General features: G+C 55.4%; 1 protein-coding gene across 3 annotated transcripts in view; it reads left to right on the top strand.

The window, feature by feature from the left end:
- LOC116941629 (3',5'-cyclic-AMP phosphodiesterase 4C-like) overlaps nt 1-22,774 on the top strand; it is a 197,578-nt gene that overhangs the window by 107,202 nt on the left and 67,602 nt on the right. For 2 of the 3 annotated variants that reach the window (XM_076063703.1, XM_076063586.1), the window contains exons 3-11: nt 575-640; nt 8,682-8,789; nt 11,157-11,200; nt 12,313-12,425; nt 14,191-14,284; nt 15,040-15,230; nt 16,571-16,669; nt 17,756-17,920; nt 18,444-18,543. In XM_076063703.1, coding sequence (XP_075919818.1) covers nt 639-640; nt 8,682-8,789; nt 11,157-11,200; nt 12,313-12,425; nt 14,191-14,284; nt 15,040-15,230; nt 16,571-16,669; nt 17,756-17,920; nt 18,444-18,543 — 916 coding nt within the window. In that variant the 5' untranslated portion in view covers nt 575-638. The remainder of the gene's footprint in view (nt 1-574; nt 641-8,681; nt 8,790-11,156; nt 11,201-12,312; nt 12,426-14,190; nt 14,285-15,039; nt 15,231-16,570; nt 16,670-17,755; nt 17,921-18,443; nt 18,544-22,774) is intronic. The other variant, XM_076063642.1, reaches the window with a different exon arrangement.

The following is a 22,774-nucleotide window of genomic DNA, read 5'->3' as shown; positions in this document are numbered from 1 at the left end:
ACTGACACGTGTTCAGTGACGCACGCACGTGGTCATCATCAGTGACGCGTTCACACGAGGACCCCCCCCCCCAGGTCGACTCGGCCTCAAATGAGTACCTGGGGAGACAAAGGCGGCCGGGCGTGGTGCTGGCGCGCCCCACCACCTCGCGCTGCTACTCGCTCACAGCCACTTGCCCCGATGGTCTGTTTGAGGCTACCCGGGGGATCTTTGTCTTTGTGGTGATGCTCCTTGATGGTCAGTGGGGGGGGGGGGGGGGCAGAAGATCCAACGGTAAGTGACGTCGATGATGCGTGATGACGTGTACGTCCCTCCCTCCATTCCCCCTTCCTCCCCCTCCTTTACCCCCCCTGCCCCCCCTCCCCCTTCCTCCCCCTCCTTTACCCCCCCTGCCCCCCCCACTCCTTACCCCTGCCAACCCACCCACCCCTCCCCTGTTCCCCCTCCCCCTAACCCCCCTCCCCCATTCCCCCCTCCCCCTCTTCCCCCCCTTCACCTTTTCCTCCTTCACCCCCACCCACCCCCACCCACCCCCCACCCACCCCCCCGCCCCCACCCCACGTCACTCACCCAGGAACGCTCTCCTGGGACCCAAGAGTGACCGGAATTCCGACCCGGGTCTGTCCCGGTCCCACGGGATGTAAGTGTCCAGCTCCTCTGGGGGCGCTGTCCCACAGTCCGCCTACGGGGGGGGGGGCGTGGTGATTGATGACGATTGGTGGTGATTGGTGATTGTGGTGATTGGTGGTGGTGGTGATTGGTGGTGGTGTTGGTGGTGGTGATGATGGTCGTGGTGATTGGTGGTGGTGGTGGTGATGATGGTCGTGGTGATTGATGGTGATTGGTGGTGGTGTTGGTGGTGGTGATGATCGTGGTGATTGATGATGATTGGTGGTGGTGGTGATTGGTGGTGGTGGTGATGATGGTCGTGGTGATTGATGGTGATTGGTGGTGTTGGTGGTGGTGATGATGGTCGTGGTGATTGGTGGTGGTGGTGGTGATGATGGTCGTGGTGATTGATGGTGATTGGTGGTGTTGGTGGTGGTGATGATCGTGGTGATTTGTGGTGTTGGTGATGGTGATAATCGTGGTGGTGGTGGTGGTGATGATGATCGTAGTGATTGATAATGATGGTGATTGGTGGTAGTGGTGATGATGGCGGTGGTGGTGATGGCGATGATGACGATGGTGATGGTGATGATCGTGGTCATTGATGATGATGGTGATTGGTGGTCGTGGTGATGATGGCGGTGGTGGTGATGTCGATGATGACGATGGTGATGGTGATGATCGTGGTCATTGATAATAATAATGATGGTGATGAGGATGGTGATGGTGACGATGGTGATGGTGGCGATGGTGATGATGCCGTTCCGACCTCCATAGGCACTGCTGCTGCTGCTCGCTAACAGCACTTGCCCCCAGCAGTCTGTGAAGGTCACACGGGGCACCTTTGTCTTTTGTGTGATCCCAGCGTGCCATCGAGCGATGCCCGCGGGGGGTCTTTAACGTCCGCCGGGCACGGCACTCTGCACGGTCGATGTGTGAACGCGGCGCGCGCCGCCGCAGTATTTGCCAGGGCGGCCCGACCCCTTCGCGGTGGGGAGGGGGGGGGGGGCGTGGGGGTCGGTGTCGCCGCCCAGAACGCTCTGGAAGTGGTGACGCTCCGCTCCGCGCTCCGCTCCACTCTCCGCTCCGCTCCGCGCTCCGCTCCGTACTCCACTCCACGCTTCACTCCCCACGCTCAGTTCCACGCTCCTCTCCACTCCTCACTCCCCTCCCTCTCCGTACTCCGCTCCACGCTCCACTCCACGCTTCTTCACTCCACGCTCCCCTCCACGCTCCACTCCATTCCGCGTTCCACTCCACGCTCCCCTCCACTCCATGCTCCACTCCACGCTCCACTCCATGCTCCACTCCACGCTCCACTCTCCCACGCTCTGCTCCACCCTCCCGATTGCTCTCCGGCTCATCCTCCTCGTCCACCCCCATGGTCTCCCCCCCCCCCCCCCCGTCTCTCTTCCCCCAGTCGCCCGTGCTGCCGACTCCGTGACCCCTGTTCAAGAGATTCCGTTTGGGCCTCTCTCACTTCCTCTCACACTCTCTCTCTTCCTCTCTCTCTTCCTCTCTCTTCATCTCTCTTCATCTCTCTTCATCTCTCAAGTCAATTTGCCCGCTGGTTCTGAACAGCGTCCTGATAATGTGGTCGCATGTAGCTGTAATTGTGTAGAGACCCAGAGACTCACACAGAGAGACCATAGACTCACACAGAGAGACCATAGACTCACACAGAGAGACCCATAGACTCACACAGAGAGGCACCATAGACTCACACAGAGACCCAGAGACTCACACAGAGACCCATAGACTCACACAGAGACCCATAGACTCACACAGAGAGACCCATAGACTCACACAGAGAGACCCATAGACTCACACAGAGACCCATAGACTCACACAGAGACCCAGAGACTCACACAGAGAGACCCATAGACTCACACAGAGACCCATAGACTCACACAGAGACCCGTAGACTCACACAGAGACCCATAGACTCACACAGAGACCCAGAGACTCACACAGAGAGACCCATAGACTCACACAGAGACCCACAGACACACACAGAGACCCATAGACTCACACAGACCCATAGACTCGCACAGAGACCCATAGACTCGCACAGAGACCCATAGACTCACACAGAGACCCGTAGACTCATAAAGAGACCCATAGACTCACACAGAGACCCGTAGACTCACAAAGAGACCCATAGACTCACACAGAGACCCGTAGACTCACAAAGAGACCCATAGACTCACACAGAGACCCGTAGACTCACAAAGGGATCTTTGTCTGTGGGTGTCTGTGAATCCGCACTGTGTTGAAACCCCCCCCCCACCCCCCCGAGGCCTGAGTTCGATTCCCGCTCACGACCATTAACGGTGGCGGATATCTGAACCGGTCCTGGGCGTCTCCCCTACAGGTCGATTCAGCCTCAAGCGCAGTAAACATCGCCACTGTGGGAGACAAAGGCGGCCGGGTGCTGGCCACCCACCCCCTCGTGTGCCACAGTGCCGGCCTTCATAGGCGCTACGCGACTCGCTAACAGCACTTGCCCCAACAGTCTGTTAAAGGCTACACGGGGGATCTTTGTCTTTTTTTTGCAGGTGTGTGTGTACAGGTGGAAAAGAGGCTGTGTGGGTGTGTCTGTGTGTTTGTCTGCATCGGTCAGTCATCTCAGTCAAACCCAGGACACCTGCTGGGTCTGTCCCCGTTACCTCCTCCTGCACCTAGCCTGGCACAGCAGCAGTCACCCCATGGCACCTGCTGGGTCTGTCCCGTGACCTCCTCCTGCACCTAGCCTGGCACAGCAGCAGTCAACCCATGGCACCTGCTGGGTCTGTCCCGTGACCTCCTCCTGCACCTAGCCTGGCACAGCAGCAGTCAACCCATGATACCTGCTGGGGAGTCCCGTGACACTTGTGCCAGCGGGCGCGTCGACACTTCACAAGGCCTAAACGTGCACCTAGCCTGGCACAATAACCGTGATAACATCACCGCCACCTAGTGGCAAGTGTGTCGTTCGTGTGTATGTGTGTGTACTCTTGTGTACGTGTGTGTGTACATGTGTGTACGTGTGTGTGGGTACGTTTGTGTGTACATGTGTGTATGTGTGTGTACGTGTGTATATGTGTTTGTGTGTGTACGTGTGTGTGGTTACGTGTGTGTGTACATGTGTGTACGTGTGTGTATGTGTGTGTACGTGTGTGTATATGTGTGTTTGTATGTGTGTGTACGTGTGTGTGGGGAGCGGTAGTGTAGCGGTTAGCGCGCTGCGCTATGAACCTGACGACACGGGTTCGATTCCCACTCACGGCCAACACCAGTGACGATTATCTGAACCGGTCCCGGGCCTCCCCTAGGTCGACTCAGCCTCAAATGAGTACCTGGTGCGGTGTGTAAACATTGCCACTGGGGAGACAAAGGCGGTCGGGCGTGGTGCTGGCCACCCACCCCCTCGTGTACCGTTCCGGCCTTCATAGGTGCTCGCTAACAGCACTTGCCCCTACAGTCTGTTAAGGCTATACGGAGGATCTTTATCTTTGTACGTGCGCGTGCGTGCGTGTGTGTGTACCCGTGTGTGTGTACGTGTGTGTGCACGTGTGTGTGTACACGTGTGTGTACACGTGTGTGTGTACACGTGTGTACGTGTGTGTGTGTGTACACATGTGTGTGTGTACGTGTGTGTGTGTACACGTGTGTGTGTGTACACGTGTGTGTGTCCATGCGGTCCTTCATAGGACCATGCGCCGCTGCCGCTCTCTCCTAACAGCACTTGCCCCAACAGTCTGCCGAGGCTACACGGCGGGGGATCTTTACCTTTGTGCTGTGACTCTCGCCCCACGGGGCCGGGAGGAACCGCAGCGTTGCGGTTGTCACTCGCTCATTCTCTCGCTCATTCATTCACTAATTCATTCACTCATCCATTCACTCATTCATTAAACAACACATTGCCAGCGACGTCCAGAGAGGGGTGGGGGGAGGGGGTGGCGTGGGCCCGCCCCAAAGCTCGCCCCCCCCCCCAAAGCGCCCCTCCCCCCAAACCCCCCCCAAAGCCCTGTGTGTATGTGTCTGTGTGTACGTGTCTGTGTATGTGTCTGTGTGTGTCTTTATATGTGTGTGCGTGTCCATGTGTGTCTGTGTATGTGTCAACCCCCTATCTCCTCGTTGGTGCCTGACGGCAACGCTGTGGTGGGTAGTGCCATGGGGGGGGAGGGCCAATGTAGATTTATGATTCCCCTCATGGCGTCTGTGACCACCACAGCGACCACATGGGGGGCTCTGGACGGGTGCGAGGGTCTGGTGACCCCTCCACCTTCAATTAATTACCACAAAATCACGACTGAAAAATGTTATTAATAAGCTTGTGCCGGAGGCCCTGGGGGGATAGGCGTCGATGACGTCTCCTGGCCTCGGGGCTCCTCCAGAAACAACGAAAATCCGCTTCGTGTGGCCACGTGGACTGTTCGAACGCTCACTGCGGAGGAGAGGCTGCCACTCCTCTGTCGGGAGCTAGACCGGTACCGCCTGGATCTCTGCGGCATTCAGGAGGTTCGGTGCACCGGCTCTGGCTCCTGCCACCATGAGGGGTGGACAGTCCTCTACTCGGGGCAGCAGACTGCCAAACAACAGGGTGTGGCTCTTCTTTGGAACAAAAGAATGAAGGGGGCGTGGGAGCGTGGCGGTGAGGTGTGGGAAGCTGTAAGTCCCAGGCTAATTTGGGCTCGCCTTCCCATCAACCGGAGGCGAGGAATGGTGGTCGTGGTTACTTATGCCCCCACCGAAGATGAACATCCGTGGAGGGATGCAGGCAAAGCCGATGAGTCAGATGCCTTCTATGACCTCCTGTCACAGGTGCTGGCTAAAGTGGCCCCTCGGGATAGAGTCATCATGTTGGGTGACTTCAATGCCCGAGTTGGTCATGATACTGGCACCTGGTCTGGAGTGATTGGAGGGTATGGACCAGATCAGCTCAATAACAACGGTAGGAGGCTGCTAGATTTTTGTGCAGCCCATGGGTTTGTAATTACCAACACGCTGTTCCGGCATCGGCGCATCCACACAACATCATGGATGCATGCTGGGTCCAAGCAAGAACATCTGCTGGACTACATAGTGACAGACCAGCGGATGCAAGCCCATGTCCTTGACACCAGGACCTACTGTGGAGTTGATCTGCCCTCTGACCATCGACTTGTCATCTGTAAGATGCGCCTGCCATTCTTCCACTCCGGCGGTGGATGTACACCCAGGACCCCAAGGTGGCCTGGTCTCTGCTAGCTGATGGAAGTTACAAACGAGAATTTAATCATCGCTTGCGGCTGAGGTTGGCATCGTCCCCCACTCCTCCTGATGTCGAGGGTAAATGGGCGAGGTTTAGGACTGTGGCTCATGCAGTTGCAATGGCTGCTTTGGGTACACAGTCCAGACCTCCCCAGAGACCCTGGCTGACAGAGGAGGTGTTCAGCCTGGCTGAGAAAAAAGCGATAGGCCCACTCTAATTGGCTACAGCATCCCACGTCAGAGAATGAGGAGGCTTACCGCAGCCTTCGCTCGGAGGTTCGTAGAGCCGTGAGGTGCTGCAAGGATGGGTGGTGGTCGTGGGTTGCTGAGGAGATGGAGTCTGCCTCAATGGCCCGCAATCACAAATCCCTATTTAACTCCATCAAAAAGTAACCAGCAGCACCACACCTATTACCATCATTAGGGGAAAGAACGGTGGTCCAATCTCCAACCCCCAGGAACAGGTTTGCAGATTTGCTGAGCATTTTTGTGATGTCCTGGGGGAGGGGAAATCCCTCAGGCTGGAAAACATCGTCGGACAAAGTGAGGATGACCCTGCTGAGGCTGCAGTGCCTCAAATATTGGAAGAACTCACCCCCTGTGAATGGCTGGCTGAGGTGCCATCTGTTGAGGAAGTACTGAAGACGATCCAGAGTCTGAGACCAGGAAAGGCACCGGGCAGAGATGATCTCGCAAGCCAAATGCTGAGGAAGGGTGGCGTTTGTACACAGACTGCCCTACATTACATCATGACAACATTCTGGACCACTGAACAGGTTCCGCAGGATTGGAAGGATGCCCTGGTGGTCCCCCTTTTTAAGAAGAGGGACCGCACAGACTGTAACAACTACAGGGGCATCTCACTTCTCAGTGTGCCGGGAAAGGTCCTGGCAAGGATTATTAAGCATCGCCTTGCCAGGCACGCTGAGGAGAGGCTTGCGGAGCCCCAATGCGGTTTCAGGAAAGGGCGGTCCTGCACAGATGCCATATTTTCTGTCCGTCTGCTACAGCAGAGGTGTAGGGAATTCCAACAAGACCTACATCTCTGCTTTATTGACCTGGTCAAGGCCTATGATACCATCAGTAGGCCTGGGCTCTGGGTTGTTCTTCGTGCTTTTGGAGTACCTGACGCTCTGCTCACGATCATTAAGGACCTTCATGATGGTGAGCGGGCCCGGGTAAAACTACGTGGCCGGGAGTCAGAGCCATTCCCTGTACACCTTGGGGTGCGACAGGGATGTCCTCTGGCTCCCACATTGTTTAACATCTATTTTGACCACGTAGTTTGTGAAGCCTTCAATAGCTGTACTGGGGGAATCTCCATATGGTACAGATATAATGGGAGGCTGATCGATGCCCGGGTGCGGTCAAGGGATGGCTCCCTATTGCTCAACCACGTTATGTATGCTGATGATTTGGTAATAGCTGCTCATTCAGAGGAGGAGTTGGAGACCCTGCTGCTGAGAATGGAGCGTGCCACTAAGAGGTGGCGCCTTACCATCAGCCCCACCAAAACTAAGCACCTGCCTGGGTGTTTTGTGCCATCGGACACTCCACCCCCACGGCTTCCAATCGGTGATGGGGCAGTTGTGGAGAGAGTGGAGAGTTTCCCATACCTGGGCAGTGTGCTTATGACCGGCTCCAAGTTAACAGCAGAGGTCTCACTCCGAATCAGTCGAGCGGCAATATCTTTTCATCGGTTGCGTGACGCTGTGTGGAAGCTACCTGGTCTGTCGCTCCGCACTAAGCTTCAGGTCTTCTCGGCCACGGTCATTCCCTCCCTTCTCTACGCTTGCGAAACGTGGACCCCCCTAATGGAACATCTTCGCCGGTTAGAAACATTTAGGCTGGCCTGCCTACGATCCATCCTGGGTTCAACCAGACTGGAATCTGTGAGGAGCTCACAAATCCTTGAAAGATCTGGGCAAGGTCCCATCGGTGAGCTCCTCCGGCGGGCAAGGCTGCGATGGCTGGGTCATGTAGCCCGCATGCCCAGCCACCGCATGCCGAAACAGCTTTTGTTCGGCCGGATTGAGGGGGCTAAGCGGGCGCGGCACGGGCTAGAGAAGAGATGGAGTGATGTTGTACAGGAGGACGTGGAGCTGAGTGGACTTGCCGATGACTGGTACCAGCGGTGTCAAGATCGGCCTCTGTGGAGGAGGCTCGTGAAGGACGCTACTGGGCAGTTGGAGGTAGTCGCCCTCCAACAACAACGGAGGGCGGAGGAGCGACGCTCACAACAACGAGCAGAGCGCCGGGTGGCTAAAGAACAGCAGGTTGGCACAGTAGGGGGCACAGGTGGTGCATCAGCCAGTCATCTCAGTCAGTCGACCCGTGGCACCTGGGTCTGCCCCGTGACCTCCTGCCAGCGGGCGTTCGACACTTCACGTGGCCTCAATCTGTTCATAGCCTGGTACAAGTGTCGTGGTGACATCACCGCCACTTAGTGGCGAATGGCGGTTGTTGTATGTGTCTGTGTGTGTCTTTATATCTGTGTCTATGTGTGTGTGTATGTCTGTGGGGAGCGGTAGTGCAGCGGTTAGCGCTACGCTGCGCTACCAACCCGGCGACCTGAGTTCGATTCCCGCTCACGGCCAACTCAAGTGAAGATCATCTGAACCGGTCCTGGGCCTCCCCCTAGGTCGACTCAGCCTCTAAAGAGTACCTGGTGCGGTGTGTAGTAAACATCGCCACTGGGGAGACAAAGGCAGCCGGGCGTGGTGCTAGCCACCCATCCCCTCGTGTGCCACTGTGCCAGCCTTCATAGGTGCTCGCTAACAGCACTTGCCCCAACAGTTAAGAAGCTACACGGGGGACCTTTGTCTCTGTGTGTGCAGGCACGGCGATGACCTCATCGTGACCCCGTTTGCCCAGGTGCTGGCCAGCCTCCGGTCGGTGAGGAGCAACTTCACCATCCTCACCAACGTGCAGGGAGCCATCACCAAGTAAACACTCACCCGCTCACTCACTCAGCCATCTACTCACCCACTCACTCGTCCACTCACCCACCCACTCGCTCACTCGCCCACCCACTCGCACGCTCACCTGCTCGCTCGCCCGCCCGCTCACTAGCTCGCTCCCCAATCATTCGCTCACCCATTCACCTGCTGACTCACCCACTCGCTGACCCACTCACTCGCTGACCCACTCACCCGCTCACTCACTTGATCGCCCACTCGCTCACCTGATTACTCACCCACTCACTCACCCACCCACCCACTCACACACCCTCCCACTCACCCGCTCGCTCACCCACTCACCCACTCCCCCACCCACTCACCCACCCACCCATTCCCCCACCCACTCAGCCACCCACCCACTCACGCACCCACCCACTCACACACTCACCCACTCACCCACTTACTCACTCACCCAGCCGCTCACCCACCCACTCTCTATCTCTCTGTCTCTCTCCCAGTGTGAAGTATTACAGTGAGGGAAAAAAGTATTTGATCCCCTGCGGATTTTGTACGTTTGCCCACTGACAAAGAAATGATCAGTATAATTTTAATGGTAGGTTTATTTGAACAGTGAGAGACAGAATAACATCAAAAAAATCCAGAAAAACGCATGTCAAAAATGTTATACATTTATTTGCATTTTACTGAGGGAAATAAGTATTTGACCCCTCTGCAAAATATGACTTAGTACTTGGTGGCAAAACCCTTGTTGGCAATCACAGAGGTCAGACGTTTCTTGTAGTTGGCCACCAGGTTTGCACACATCTCAGGAGGGATTTTGTCCCACTCCTCTTTGCAGATCTTCTCCAAGTCATTAAGGTTTCGAGGCTGACGTTTGGCAACTCGAACCTTCAGCTCCCTCCACAGATTTTCTATGGGATTAAGGTCTGGAGACTGGCTAGGCCACTCCAGGACCTTAATGTGCTTCTTCTTGAGCCACTCCTTTGTTGCCTTGGCCATGTGTTTTGGGTCATTGTCATGCTGGAATACCCATCCACGACCCATTTTCAATGCCCTGGCTGAGGGAAGGAGGTTCTCACCCAAGATTTGATGGTACATGGCCCCGTCCATCGTCCCGTTGATGGGGTGAAGTTGTCCTGTCCCCTTAGCAGAAAAACACCCCCAAAGCATAATGTTTCCACTTCCATATTTGACGGTGGGGATGGTGTTCTTGGGGTCATAGGCAGCATTCCTCCTCCTCCAAACACGGCGAGTTGTGTTGATGCCAAAGAGCTCCATTTTGGTCTCATCTGACCACAACACTTTCACCCAATTGTCCTCTGAATCATTCAGATTTTCATTGGCAAACTTCAGACGGGCATGTATATGTGCTTCTTGAGCAGGGGGACATTGCGGGCGATGCAAGATTTCAGTCCTTCACGGCGTAGTGTGTTACCAATTGTTTTCTTGGTGACTATGGTCCCAGCTACCTTGAGATCATTGACAAGATCCTCCCGTGTAGTTCTGGGCTGATTCCTCACCGTTCTCATGATCACTGCAACTCCACGAGGTGAGATCTAGCACGGAGCCCCAGGCCGAGGGAGATTGACAGTTCTTTTGTGTTTCTTCCATTTACGAATAATCGCACCAACTTTTGTCACCTTCTCACCAAGCTGCTTGGCAATGGTCTTGTAGCCCATTCCAGCCTTGTGTAGGTCTACAATCTTGTCCCTGACATCCTTGGAGAGCTCTTTGGTCTTGGCCATGGTGGAGAGTTTGGAATCTGATTAAATGATTGCTTCTGTGGACAGGTGTCTTTTATACAGGTAACAAGTTGAGATTAGGAGCACTCCCTTTAAGAGTGTGCTCCTAATCTCAGCTCGTTACCTGTATAAAAGACACCTGGGAGCCAGAAATCTTTCTGATTGAGAGGGTGGTCAAATACTTATTTCCCTCATTAAAATGCAAATCAACTTATAACATTTTTGACATGCGTTTTTTTGGATTTTCTTGTTTTGATTTAAAGCTTTCATGACTGCAGTAATTCATATTCTTAGTTCTTTCGGTAAAGTCACGTTGAAGGGAAACAATAAAATAATAAAAAATATATAAAACAATACAAAATTCTCACGACGTTTCGACCATAACACAAACCGTTTGTGTTATGTGACTTTACCGAAAGAACTAAGAATATTTCTTGTTGTTATTCTGTCTCTCACTGTTCAAATAAACCTACCATTAAAATTACAGACTGATCATTTCTTTGTCACTGGGGAAACGTACAAAATCGGCAGGGGATCAAATACTTTTTTCCCTCACTGTATGTCTGTAACTATCCCACTCACCTGTGACTCTTCTCCCCCACCTCTCCCTCCCCTCTCTTCCCCCCTCGTCCACCATCTCCGTGGCTAGGCGCTCCCCGATTGGTGCTCAGGCGAACAGGGCGAGTCTGTCCGGTGAGTCCGCCTGACATTTTTCGAGATGAGATTCCTCTTAAAACTAAAAAAAAACTTTACGTTTTATTTTGCCAGGTTAAGGCCCGACCACTGAACTACTATCCAGCTTCTTTTTCAGAAGCCACCTGACCATCACAATTGATAGCTCATGGTAGTTGCTGGCTTATGATCATCATCGCGTGGACATTCATAGCAGCAGCCAAATAACTCTACAACGCGTGGTGACGTTGATTCTAAATGTCGAGGGGAAATATCGGAGGACCCGGAGAAAAATCCACGCGACCACGGGGAGAGAGAGAGAGAGAGACGCAAACTCCAAATATACAGCAGCAGCAGCAGGCGTCAGGGTCGGGATCGAACCCACGACCTCCTGTACACCAGGCGAGGTAGTCAACATCTCCTAGCCACCGTGATGATGATGATGAGAGAGAGAGACACGCAGACTCAAATATACAGCAGCAGCAGGCGTCAGGGTCGGGATCGAACCCACGACCTCCTGTATTCCAGGCGAGGTAGTCGACATCTCCTAGCCACCGTGATGATGATGATGAGAGACACGGGGTGGGGGGTGTTGGGAACTGTCCAGATGGTGGTGGAGGGAGTTGGGGAAGCTAGACTCTGCAGAGACGGAGACACACGCAGAGTAACACAGAGAGAGAGAGAGACACACACACAGAGTAACACGGAGAGAGAGAGACACACACACAGAGTAACACGGAGAGAGAAACAGAGTAACACGGAGAGAGAGAGACACACACAGAGATACACGGAGAGACGCACACAGAGATACACGGAGAGACACGCACAGAGTAACACGGAGAGAGACACAGAGAGATGCAGAAGAGTTAGACAATGGCCTCCCTACGCCTGTCTGTGACTCCCCCACGTCTCACGGATTCCCTCCGTCTCTCCCCGTGTCTCCCCGTGTCTCTCCCCGCGTGTCTCTCCCCGTGTCTCTCCCCGCGTGTCTCACCCCGTGTCTCCACGCGTGTCTCTCCCCGCGTGTCTCTCCCTGTGTCTCCCCGCGTGTCTCTCCCCGTGTCTCCCCGCGTGTCTCTCCCCGCGTGTCTCCCCGCGTGTCTCTCCCCGCGTGTCTCTCCCCCTGGCGACAGATGACGGCTACCAGAAGCTGGCGCTGGAGACGATGGAGGAGCTGGACTGGTGTCTGGACCAGCTGGAGACCATCCAGACCCACCGCTCCGTCAGCGAGATGGCGAGTAACAAGGTGCAGCCCCGGGGACACTCGGACACACCCTGTCACCAGATTCTCTCTCTCTGTGTGTGCGTGTGTGTCCCTGTGCGTGTGTGTGTGTATCTCTGTGTGTGTATCTCTGTGTGTATCTCTGTGTGTATCTGTGTGTATGCGTCTCTGTGTGTATGCGTCTCTGTGTGTATGCGTCTCTGTGTGTATCTGTGTGTGTGTGTGTATATCTGTGTGTATGCGTCTCTGTGTGTATCTCTGTGTGTATCTCTGTGTGTATCTGTGTGTATGCGTCTCTGTGTGTTTCTGTGTGTATGCGTCTCTGTGTGTGTGTATATCTGTGTGTATGCGTCTCTGTGTGTATCTCTGTGTGTATGCGTCTCTGTGTGTATCTGTGTGTATGTATCTGCTCCAGTTTAACAGCAGAGGTCTCACTCCGAATCAGTCGAGCGGCAATATCTTTTCATCGGTTGCGTAACGCTGTGTGGAAGCTACCTGGTCTGTCGCTCCGCACTAAGCTTCAGGTCTTCTCGGCCTGCCTACGATCCATCCTGGGTTTAACCAGACTGGATTGTGTAAGGAGCTCACAAATCCTTGAAAGATCTGGGCAAGGTCCCATCGGTGAGCTCCTCCGGCAGGCAAGGCTGCGTTGGCTAGGTCATGTAGCCCGCATGCCCAGCCACCGCATGCCGAAACAGCTTTTGTTCAGCCGGATTGAGGGGGGCTAAACGGGCGCGGCACGGGCTAGAGAAGAGATGGAGTGATATCGTACAGGAGGACGTGGAGCTGAGTGGACTCGCCGATGACTGGTACCAGCGGTGTCAAGATCGGCCTCTGTTGAGGAGGCTCGTGAAGGACGCTACTGGGCAGTTGGAGGTAGTCGCCCTCCAACAACAACGGAGGGCGGAGGAGCGACGCTCACAACAACGAGCAGAGCGCCGGGTGGCTAAAGCACAGCAGGTTGGCACAGTAGGGGGCACAGGTGGTGCATCAGCCAGTCATCTCAGTCAGTCGACCCGTGGCACCTGGGTCTGCCCCGTGACCTCCTACCAGCGGGCGTTTGACACTTCACGTGGCCTCAGGGTGCACATAGCCTGGCACAAGCGTCGTGGTGACGTCACCGCCACTTAGTGGCGAATGGCGGTTGTTGTTGTTGTATGTATCTCTGTGTGTATCTCTGTGTGTGTGTGTGTGTCTCTGTGTGTGTATGTATCTCTGTGTGTATTTCTGTGTGTGTATGTGTCTCTGTGTGTGTCTCTGTATGTGTGTGTGTCTCTGTGTGTGTATGTGTCTCTGTGTGTGTGTCTCTGTGTGTTTCTGTGTGTGTATGTGTCTCTGTGTGTGTCTCTGTGCGTGTGTGTGTATGCATCTCTGTATGTGTCTCTGTGTGTGTGTCTCTGTGTGTATGTGTCTCTGTGTGTGTGTCTCTGTGTGTGTCTCTGTGTGTGTTTCTGTGTGTGTATGTGTCTCTGTGTGTGTCTCTGTGTGTGTGTCTCTGTGTGTGTATGTCTCTGTGTGTGTATGTGTCTCTGTATGTGTCTCTGTGTGTGTATGTATCTCTGTGTATGTCTCTGTGTGTGTTTCTGTGTGTATCTCTGTGTGTGTATGTGTCTCTGTGTGTGTATGTATCTCTGTGTGTGTGTGTCTCTGTGTGTATGTGTCTCTGTGTGTGTTTCTGTGTGTATCTCTGTGTGTGTATGTGTCTCTGTGTGTGTATGTATCTCTGTGTGTGTGTGTGTGTGTCTCTGTGTGTATGTGTCTCTGTGTGTGTCTCTGTGTGCGTGAGTAGTTCCGGAGAATCTTGAACCGGGAGCTGAATCACCTTTCAGAGATGAGTCGCTCGGGAAACCAGGTGTCTGAGTACATCTCCTCCACCTTCCTGGGTACGTGCCTGCCTCTATCTCTCTCCCTATCTCTCTCCTTATCTTTCTCTCTCTATCTTTGTCTGTCTTTCTCTATCTCTTTCTGTCTCTCTCTATCTCTTCCTCTCTCCCCCTCTCTCCCCCTCTATCTCTCTCCCTCTCTATCTCTCTCTATCTCTCTCTATCTCTCTCCCTATCTCTCTCTATCTCTCCCTCTCTCCCCCTCTCTCCCTCTCTATCTCTCTCCCTCTCTATCTCTCTCTATCTCTCTCTATCTCTCTCCCTATCTCTCTCCCCCTCTCTCTCTCTCCCCCTCTCTATCTCTACCCTCTCTTTCTCCCTCTCTCCCCATCTCTATCTCTCCCTCTCTCTATCTCTCTCTCCCTATCTCTCTCTCTCTCTCTATCTCTCTCTGTCTCTCTCTCTCCCTATCTCTCTCCATCTATCTCTCTATCTCTCTCCATCTATCTCTCCCTCTCTCTCTATCTCTCCCTCTCTTCCCCTCTCTATCTCCCTCTCTCCCTCTCTCTATCTCCCTCACTCCCCCTCTTTATCTCTCTCCCTCACTCCCCCTCTCTATCTCTCTCCCTCTCTATCTCTCTCTATCTTTGTTTATCTCTCTCTCTCTCCCCGTGTCTACCCGTGTCTCCCTGTATCATTCATATCCCCGTGTCTGTCTCGCCCCCCCCACCGTGTCCACCCCCCACCGTGTCCACCCCTCCCCGTGTCCACCCCCCCGTGTCCACCCCCCCGTGTCCACCCCGCCCCCGCCACAGACAAGCAGCACGAGGTGGACATCCCGTCGCTCGCGCAGAAGGAGGAGATGAAGAAACGTCGCCAGCAGCCCATGTCTCAGATCAGCGGCGTGCGGCGCCTCACCCACAGCTCGTCCCTCACGCAGTCCACCGTGCAGTCCACCCTGCCTCGCTTCGGCACCGCCGCCCCGCACGAGGAGCTGCTAGCCAGCGTACGCAACGCTCACTCGCTCGCTCACCAGCTCACTCGCTCGCTCACCAGCTCACTCGCTCACCGGCTCACTCGCTCACTCGCTAGCCAGCGTACGCAATGCTCACCAGCTCACTCACCAGCTCACTCGCTCACCAGCTCACTCGCTAGCCAGCGTACGCAACGCTCACCAGCTCACCAGCTCACTCGCTAGCCAGCGTACGCAACGCTCACTCGCTCACCAGCTCACTCGCTCACCAGCTCACTCGCTCACTCGCTCACTCGCTCACTCGCTCGTCAGCTCACCGGCTCACCGGCTCACCAGCTCGCTCGCTCACCGGCTCACTCCCTCACTGGCTCACTCACCAGCTCACTCGCTCACCAGCTCACCTGTCAACTCAGTCACTCGTTCACCCGCTCGCTCACCCGCTCACTCCCTCACCGGCTCACTCGCTCACCGGCTCACTCGCTCACCAGCTCACTCGCTCACCAGCTCACTCGCTAGCCAGCGTACGCAACGCTCACTCGCTCACCAGCTCACCGGCTCACCGGCTCACTCGCTCACCAGCTCACCGGCTCACCGGCTCACTCGCTCACCGGCTCACTCGCTCACCAGCTCACTCGCTCACCGGCTCACTCGCTCACCAGCTCACTCGCTCACCAGCTCACTCGCTCACTCACTCGCTCACCAGCTCACCTGTCAACTCAGTCACTCGCTCACCCGCTCACTCCCCTGCTCGCTCACTCACACGACCGCTCGCTCACTCACCCACTTGCTCGCGCATCCGCTCGCTCAGCCGTCCACCCGCTCGCTGGCTCGCTCGCTCACTGATGGTGGTGGTGGTGGTGATGATGGTGGTGATGGTTGTTATGATGGGGGTGGCGATGGGGATGGTGGTGATGGTGGTGATGGTTGTTTTGATGGGGGTGGCGATGGGGGTGGCGATGGTGGTATTGATGATGGCGATGGTGACACTGGTATTGATGGTGGCGATAGTGGTATTGATGGTGGTGATGGTGATATTGGTGGTGGTATTGATGGTGGCGATGGTGACGGTGGTATTGATGGTGACGATGGTGGTATTGATGGTGGTGATGTTGGTGGTGGTGATGTCGGAGGTGGTGATGTTGGTGGTGATGTTGGTGGTGATGTTGGTGGTGATGTTGGTGGTGATGTCGATGGTGATGTTGATGGTCATGTTGGGGGTGATGTCGGTGGTGATGTCGGTGGTGATGTCAGTGGTGATGTCGGTGGTGATGTCGGTGGTGATGTCGGTGGTGATGTCAGTGGTGATGTCGGTGGTGATGTTGGTGGTGATGTCGGTGGTGATGTTGGTGGTGATGTCGGTGATGATGTTGCAGGAGATGGACGATATAAATCGCTGGGGCCTCAACATCTTCAAGATCGCCGAATACTCCGGAGGGCGACCGCTCACTGTGCTCATGTACACCATCTTCCAGGTGAGTCGCTCACCCCACCCGCTCACTCACTCAACAGCTCGCTCACCAGCTCACTCACCAGCTCGCTCACCAGCTCACTCACTCACCAGCTCACTCGCTGACTCACCAGCTCACTCGCTGACTCACCAGCTCACTCATTCACTCACCAGCTCACTCACTCACCAGCTTGCTCACCAGCTTACTCACTCATTCACCAGCTCACTCATTCACTCACCAGCTCGCTCACTCACCCACCAGCTCACTCACTCACTCACCAGCTCACTCACTCACCAGCTTGCTCACCAGCTTACTCACTCATTCACCAGCTCAATCATTCACTCACCAGCTCGCTCACTCACCAGCTCGCTCACCAGCTCACTCATTCACTCACCAGCTCGCTCACTCACCAGCTCGCTCACCAGCTCACTCATTCACTCACTCACTCACCAGCTCACTCATTCACTCACCAGCTCGCTCACCAGCTCGCTAATTCACTCACTCATCCAGTCACTCACTCGCTCACCTGCTCAATAACCCACTCACTCACCAGCTCACTCATTCACTCACTCATCCAGTCTATCACTCACCAGCTCACTCATTCACTCACTAGCTTGCTCACCAGCTCACTCATTCACTCACTCATCCAATCACCCACTCACTCACCTGCTCAATAACCCACTCAGTCACCAGCTCACTCATTCACTCACTCACTCATCCAATCACCCACTCACTCACCTGCTCAATAACCCACTCACTCACCAGCTCACTCACTCACCAGCTCGCTCACCAGCTCACTCATTCACTCACCAGCTCACTCACCAGCTCGCTCACCAGCTCACTCATTCACTCACTCACTCACTCACCAGCTCACTCACTCACCCACTCACCCACCCACACAATCACTTGCTCACCGGCACGCTCGCTCACTCGCTCACTCACTCTCCATTTAATCAAAATAAGACTTTCTGTCGAAGCCTCCATTCAACCTTCATCACCGCAGCTCTCACCCCACCCCCCCGTGACCCTCCCCGTGATCCCCCCGTGACCCCCCCGTGACCCCCCCGTGACCCCCCACCCGTGACCCCCCCCGTGACCCCCCCCCCGCAGGAGCGTGAGCTGCTCAAGACGTTCCGCATCCCCGTGGACACGTTCCTGGCCTACGTGATGACCCTGGAGGACCACTACCACGCGGACGTGGCCTACCACAACAGCCTGCACGCCGCAGATGTCGCGCAGTCCACGCACGTGCTGCTCTCCACGCCCGCCCTCGACGTACGCACGCACACACGTACACACGTACACGTACACACGTACACACACGTACACACGTACACGTACACACACACGTACACACACGTACACACATACACACACACACACACACGTACACACACACACATACACACACATACACACACACGTACACACACACACGCACGTACACGCACACATACACACACACACACATACACACACATGTACACACACACACACGTACACACATACACACACATACACACGTACACACACACACGTACACACGCACACACACACGCACATACACACACACGCACATACACACACACACGCACGTACACGCACACACTCACGTACACACACACACATACACACACGTACACACACACGTACACACAAACACGCACGCGTACACACACACACACACACGTACACACACACACGCACGTACACACACACACACGGACGCATGCATGAGGGTGGTGCGCCTGGTACTGAGTCTCTCTCTATGTGTGTTGTTGTTGTTTGTGTTTGCCAGGCGGTGTTTACAGACCTGGAGATCTTGGCGGCGTTGTTCGCGAGCGCCATTCACGACGTCGATCACCCGGGCCTCTCAAACCAGTTCCTCATCAGCACCAGTGAGTGTATGCACCTAGCCTGGCACGCTCACCACCTCTCCACCTGTGTGTGTGTGTGTGTGTGCGTACTAAGGACAGCACTTGCCGCCGCCGACAACCTGTACAGGCTACATGGGTCACCTTTGTCTTGCGTGTGTGTGAGAGAGAGAGAGGACACACACACACACACGTGTCTGTGAATGTACAAAAGACAAAGATCCCCCGTGTCGCCTCTAACAGACTGTCGGGGCAAGTGCTGTTAATGAGTAGCAGCAGCACCTATGAAGGAGACAAAGACAAAGATCCCCCGTGTAGCCTCTAACAGACTGTCGGGGCAAGTGCTGTTAGCGAGTAGCAGCAGCGCCTATGAAGGAGACAAAGACAAAGATCCCCTGTGTAGCCTGTAACAGACTGTCGGGGCAAGTGCTGTTAGCGAGTAGCAGCAGCGCCTATGAAGGCGACAAAGACAAAGATCCCCCGTGTAGCCTCTAACAGACTGTCGGGGCAAGTGCTGTTAGCGAGTAGCAGCAGCGCCTATGAAGGAGACAAAGACAAATATCCCCCGTGTAGCCTCTAGCAGACTGTCGGGGCAAGTGCTGTTAGCGAGTAGCAGCAGCACCTATGAAGGCGACAAAGACAAAGATCCCCCGTGTAGCCTCTAACAGACTGTCGGGGCAAGTGCTGTTAGCGAGCAGCACCTATGAAGGCCGGCGCTGTGGCACACGAGGGGGTGTGTGGCCAGCACCACGCTCGGCCGCCTTTGTCTCCCCAGTGGCGATGTTTACTACACACTGCACCAGGTACTCATTTGAGGCTGAGTCGGCCTAGGAAAGGCCCAGGACCGGTTCAGATAATTGTCACTGGTGGTGTTGGCCGTGAGCGGGAATCGAACTTGGGTTGCCGGGTTCGTAGCGCAGTGTAGCGCTAACCACTACCACACCACCGCTGCCCGCACACACACACACCTACACACACACCTACACACACACCTACAACCGCCATTCGCCACTAAGTGGCGGTGACGTCACCATGACGCTTGTGCCAGGCCATGTGCACCTTGAGGCCACGTGAAGTGTCGAACGCCCGCGCGCAGGAGGTCACGGGGCAGACCCAGGTGCCACGGGTCGACTGACTGAGATGACTGAGATGACTGGCTGGTGCACCACCTGTGCCCTCTACTGTGCCAACCTGCTGTGCTTTAGCCACCCGCGCTCCGCTCGTTGTTGTGAGCGTCGCTCCTCCGCTCTCCGTTGTTGGTGGAGAGCGACTGCCTCCAACTGCCCAATAGCGTCCTTCACGAGCCTCCTCCACAGAGGCCGATCTTGACACCGCTGCTACCAGTCATCGGCAAGTCCACTCAGCTCCACGTCCTCCTGTACCACATCACTCCATCTCTTCTCTAGCCCGTGCCGCGCCCGTTTAGCCCCCTCGATCTGGCCGAACAAAAGCTGTTTGGGCATGCGGTGGCTAGGCATGCGGGCTACATGACCCAGCCAACGCAGCCTTGCCTGCCGGAGGAGCTCACTGATGGGACCTTGCCCAGATCTTTCAAGGATTTTTGAGCTCCTCACACAATCCAGCCTGGATAAACCCAGGATGGATCGTAGGCAGGCCAGCCTAAATGTTTCCAACCGGCGAAGATGCTCCATTAAGGGGGTCCACATTTCGCAAGCGTAGAGAAGGGAGGGAATGACCGTGGCCGAGAAGACCTGAAGCTTAGTGCGCAGCGACAGACTAGGTAGTTTCCACACAGCGTTACGCAACCGATGAAAAGATATTGCCGCTCGACTGATTCAGAGTGAGACCTCTGCTGTTAAACTGGAGCCAGTCATAAGCACACTTCCCAGGTATGGGAAACTCTCCACTCTCTCCACAACTGCCGCATCACCGATTGGGGGTTGTGGGGGTGGAGTGTCCGATGGTACAAAATACCCAGACAGGTGCTTAGTTTTGGTGGGGCTGATGATAAGGCCCCATCTCTTAGTGGCACACTCCAGTCTCAGCAGCAGCGTCTCCTACTCCTCCTCTTAATGAGCAGCTATTACCAAATCATCAGCATACATAACGTGGTTGAGCAATAGGGAGCCATCCCTTGACCGCACCCGGGCATCGATCAGCCTCCCATTATATCTGTACCAAATGGAGATTCCCCCGGTACAGCTATTGAAGGCTTCACGAAATACGTGGTCAAAATAGATGTTAAATAATGTGGGAGCCAGAGGACATCCCTGTCGCACCCCAAGGTGTACAGGGAATGGCTCTGACTCCCGGCAACGTAGTTTTACCCGGGTCCGCTCACCATCATGAAGGTCCTTAATGATCGTGAGCAGAGGGTCAGGGACTCCAAAAGCACGAAGAACAACCCAGAGCCCAGGCATACTAATGGTATCATAGGCCTTGACCAGGTCAATAAAGCAGAGGTGGAGGTCTTGTTGGAATTCCCTACACCTCTGCTGTACCAGACGGACAGAAAATATGGCATCTGTGCAGGACCGCCCTTTCCTACAACCGCATTGGGGCTCCGCAAGCCTCTCCTCAGCGTGCCTGGCGAGGCGATGTTGAATAATCCTTGCCAGGACCTTTCCCGGCACACTGAGGAGTGAGATGCCCCTGTAGTTACAGTCTGTGCGGTCCCCCTTCTTAAAGAGGGGGACCACCAGGGCATCCTTCCACCTACACACACTCATGCACACACACACCTACACACACACCTACATAACAACCGCCATTCGCCACTAAGTGGCAGTGACGTCACCAGGACGCTTGTGCCAGGCCATGTGCACCTTGAGGCCACGTGGAGTGTCGAACGCCCGCTGGCAGGAGGTCACGGGACCGACCCAGGTGCCACGGATCGACTGACTGAGATGACTGGCTGATGCACCACCTGTGACCCCTACTGTGCCAAACTGGCTGTGCTTTAGCCACCCGGCGCTCCGCTCGTTGTTGTGAGCGTCGCTCCTCCGCCCTCCGTTGTTGTTGGAGGGCGACTGCCTCCAACTGCCCAGTAATATCGTCCCATCACGAGCCTCCTCCACAGAGGCCGATCTTGACACCGCTGGTACCAGTCATCGGCAAGTCCACTCAGCTCCACGTCCTCCTGTACCACATCACTCCATCTGTTCTCTAGCCCGTGCCGCGCCCGTTTATCCCCTCGATCCGGCCGAACAAAAGCTGTTTCGGCATGCGGTGGCTGGGCATGCGGGCTACATGACCCAGCCATCGCAGCCTTGCCCACACACCTACAAACACTCATGCACACACACACATGGACACACACAGACACGCACATACGCACGCAGACACGAACACACAGACATGCACACACGCGCACACAGAAATGCCCGCGGATACGCAGACACGCATGCGCACACACAGACACGCACGCACGCGCACACAGACGCGCAGCCGCACAACAGATGCACACACACACAGACACGCACGCACACACAGACATGCAGGAACACGCACACAGAACCGCACGCGCACACACAGACACGCACGCGCACAGACGCGCACACACATAGACGCACACACACAGACACGCACGCGCTTGCACGCACACACACATGGACACACAGACACGCACACACGCACACACACATGGACACACACAGACACGCACACACGCACGCACACGGAGACACGAACATGCGCACACACAGACGCGCACACACACAGACACACACACACATAGACGCGCACGCACACAGACACGCACGCACACAGACACGCACGCACACAGACACGCACATACGGACACGCACGCGCACAGACACGCACACACGGACACGCACGCGCACAGACACGCACACACAGACACGCACGCGCACAGACACGCACACACAGACACGCACGCGCACAGACGCACACACACAGACACGCACGCGCATGCACGCACACACACATGGACACACAGACACGCACACACGCACACACACATGGACACACACAGACACGCACACACGCACGCACACGGAGACACGAACACGCGCACACACAGACGCGCACACACACAGACACGCACACAGACATGCACGCGCACACACAGACATGCACGCCCGCACACACAGAAGCGCACGCCCACACACAAACATGCACGCGCACACAGACACGCACACACACACAGACACGCACACACACACAGACACGCACGCGCACACACAAACACGCACACACACAAACACGCACGCGCACACACAGACACGCACACGCACAGACACACAACACAAACACAGGACACCGCGTGTACACA

This window comes from Petromyzon marinus, chromosome 1 (genome assembly GCF_048934315.1).
Source record: "Petromyzon marinus isolate PM22_M1 ecotype Great Lakes invasive population chromosome 1, UKy_Petmar_22M1.pri1.0, whole genome shotgun sequence".
Lineage (NCBI taxonomy): Eukaryota > Metazoa > Chordata > Hyperoartia > Petromyzontiformes > Petromyzontidae > Petromyzon > Petromyzon marinus.
This window is presented reverse-complemented; position numbering and strand designations above follow the sequence as displayed.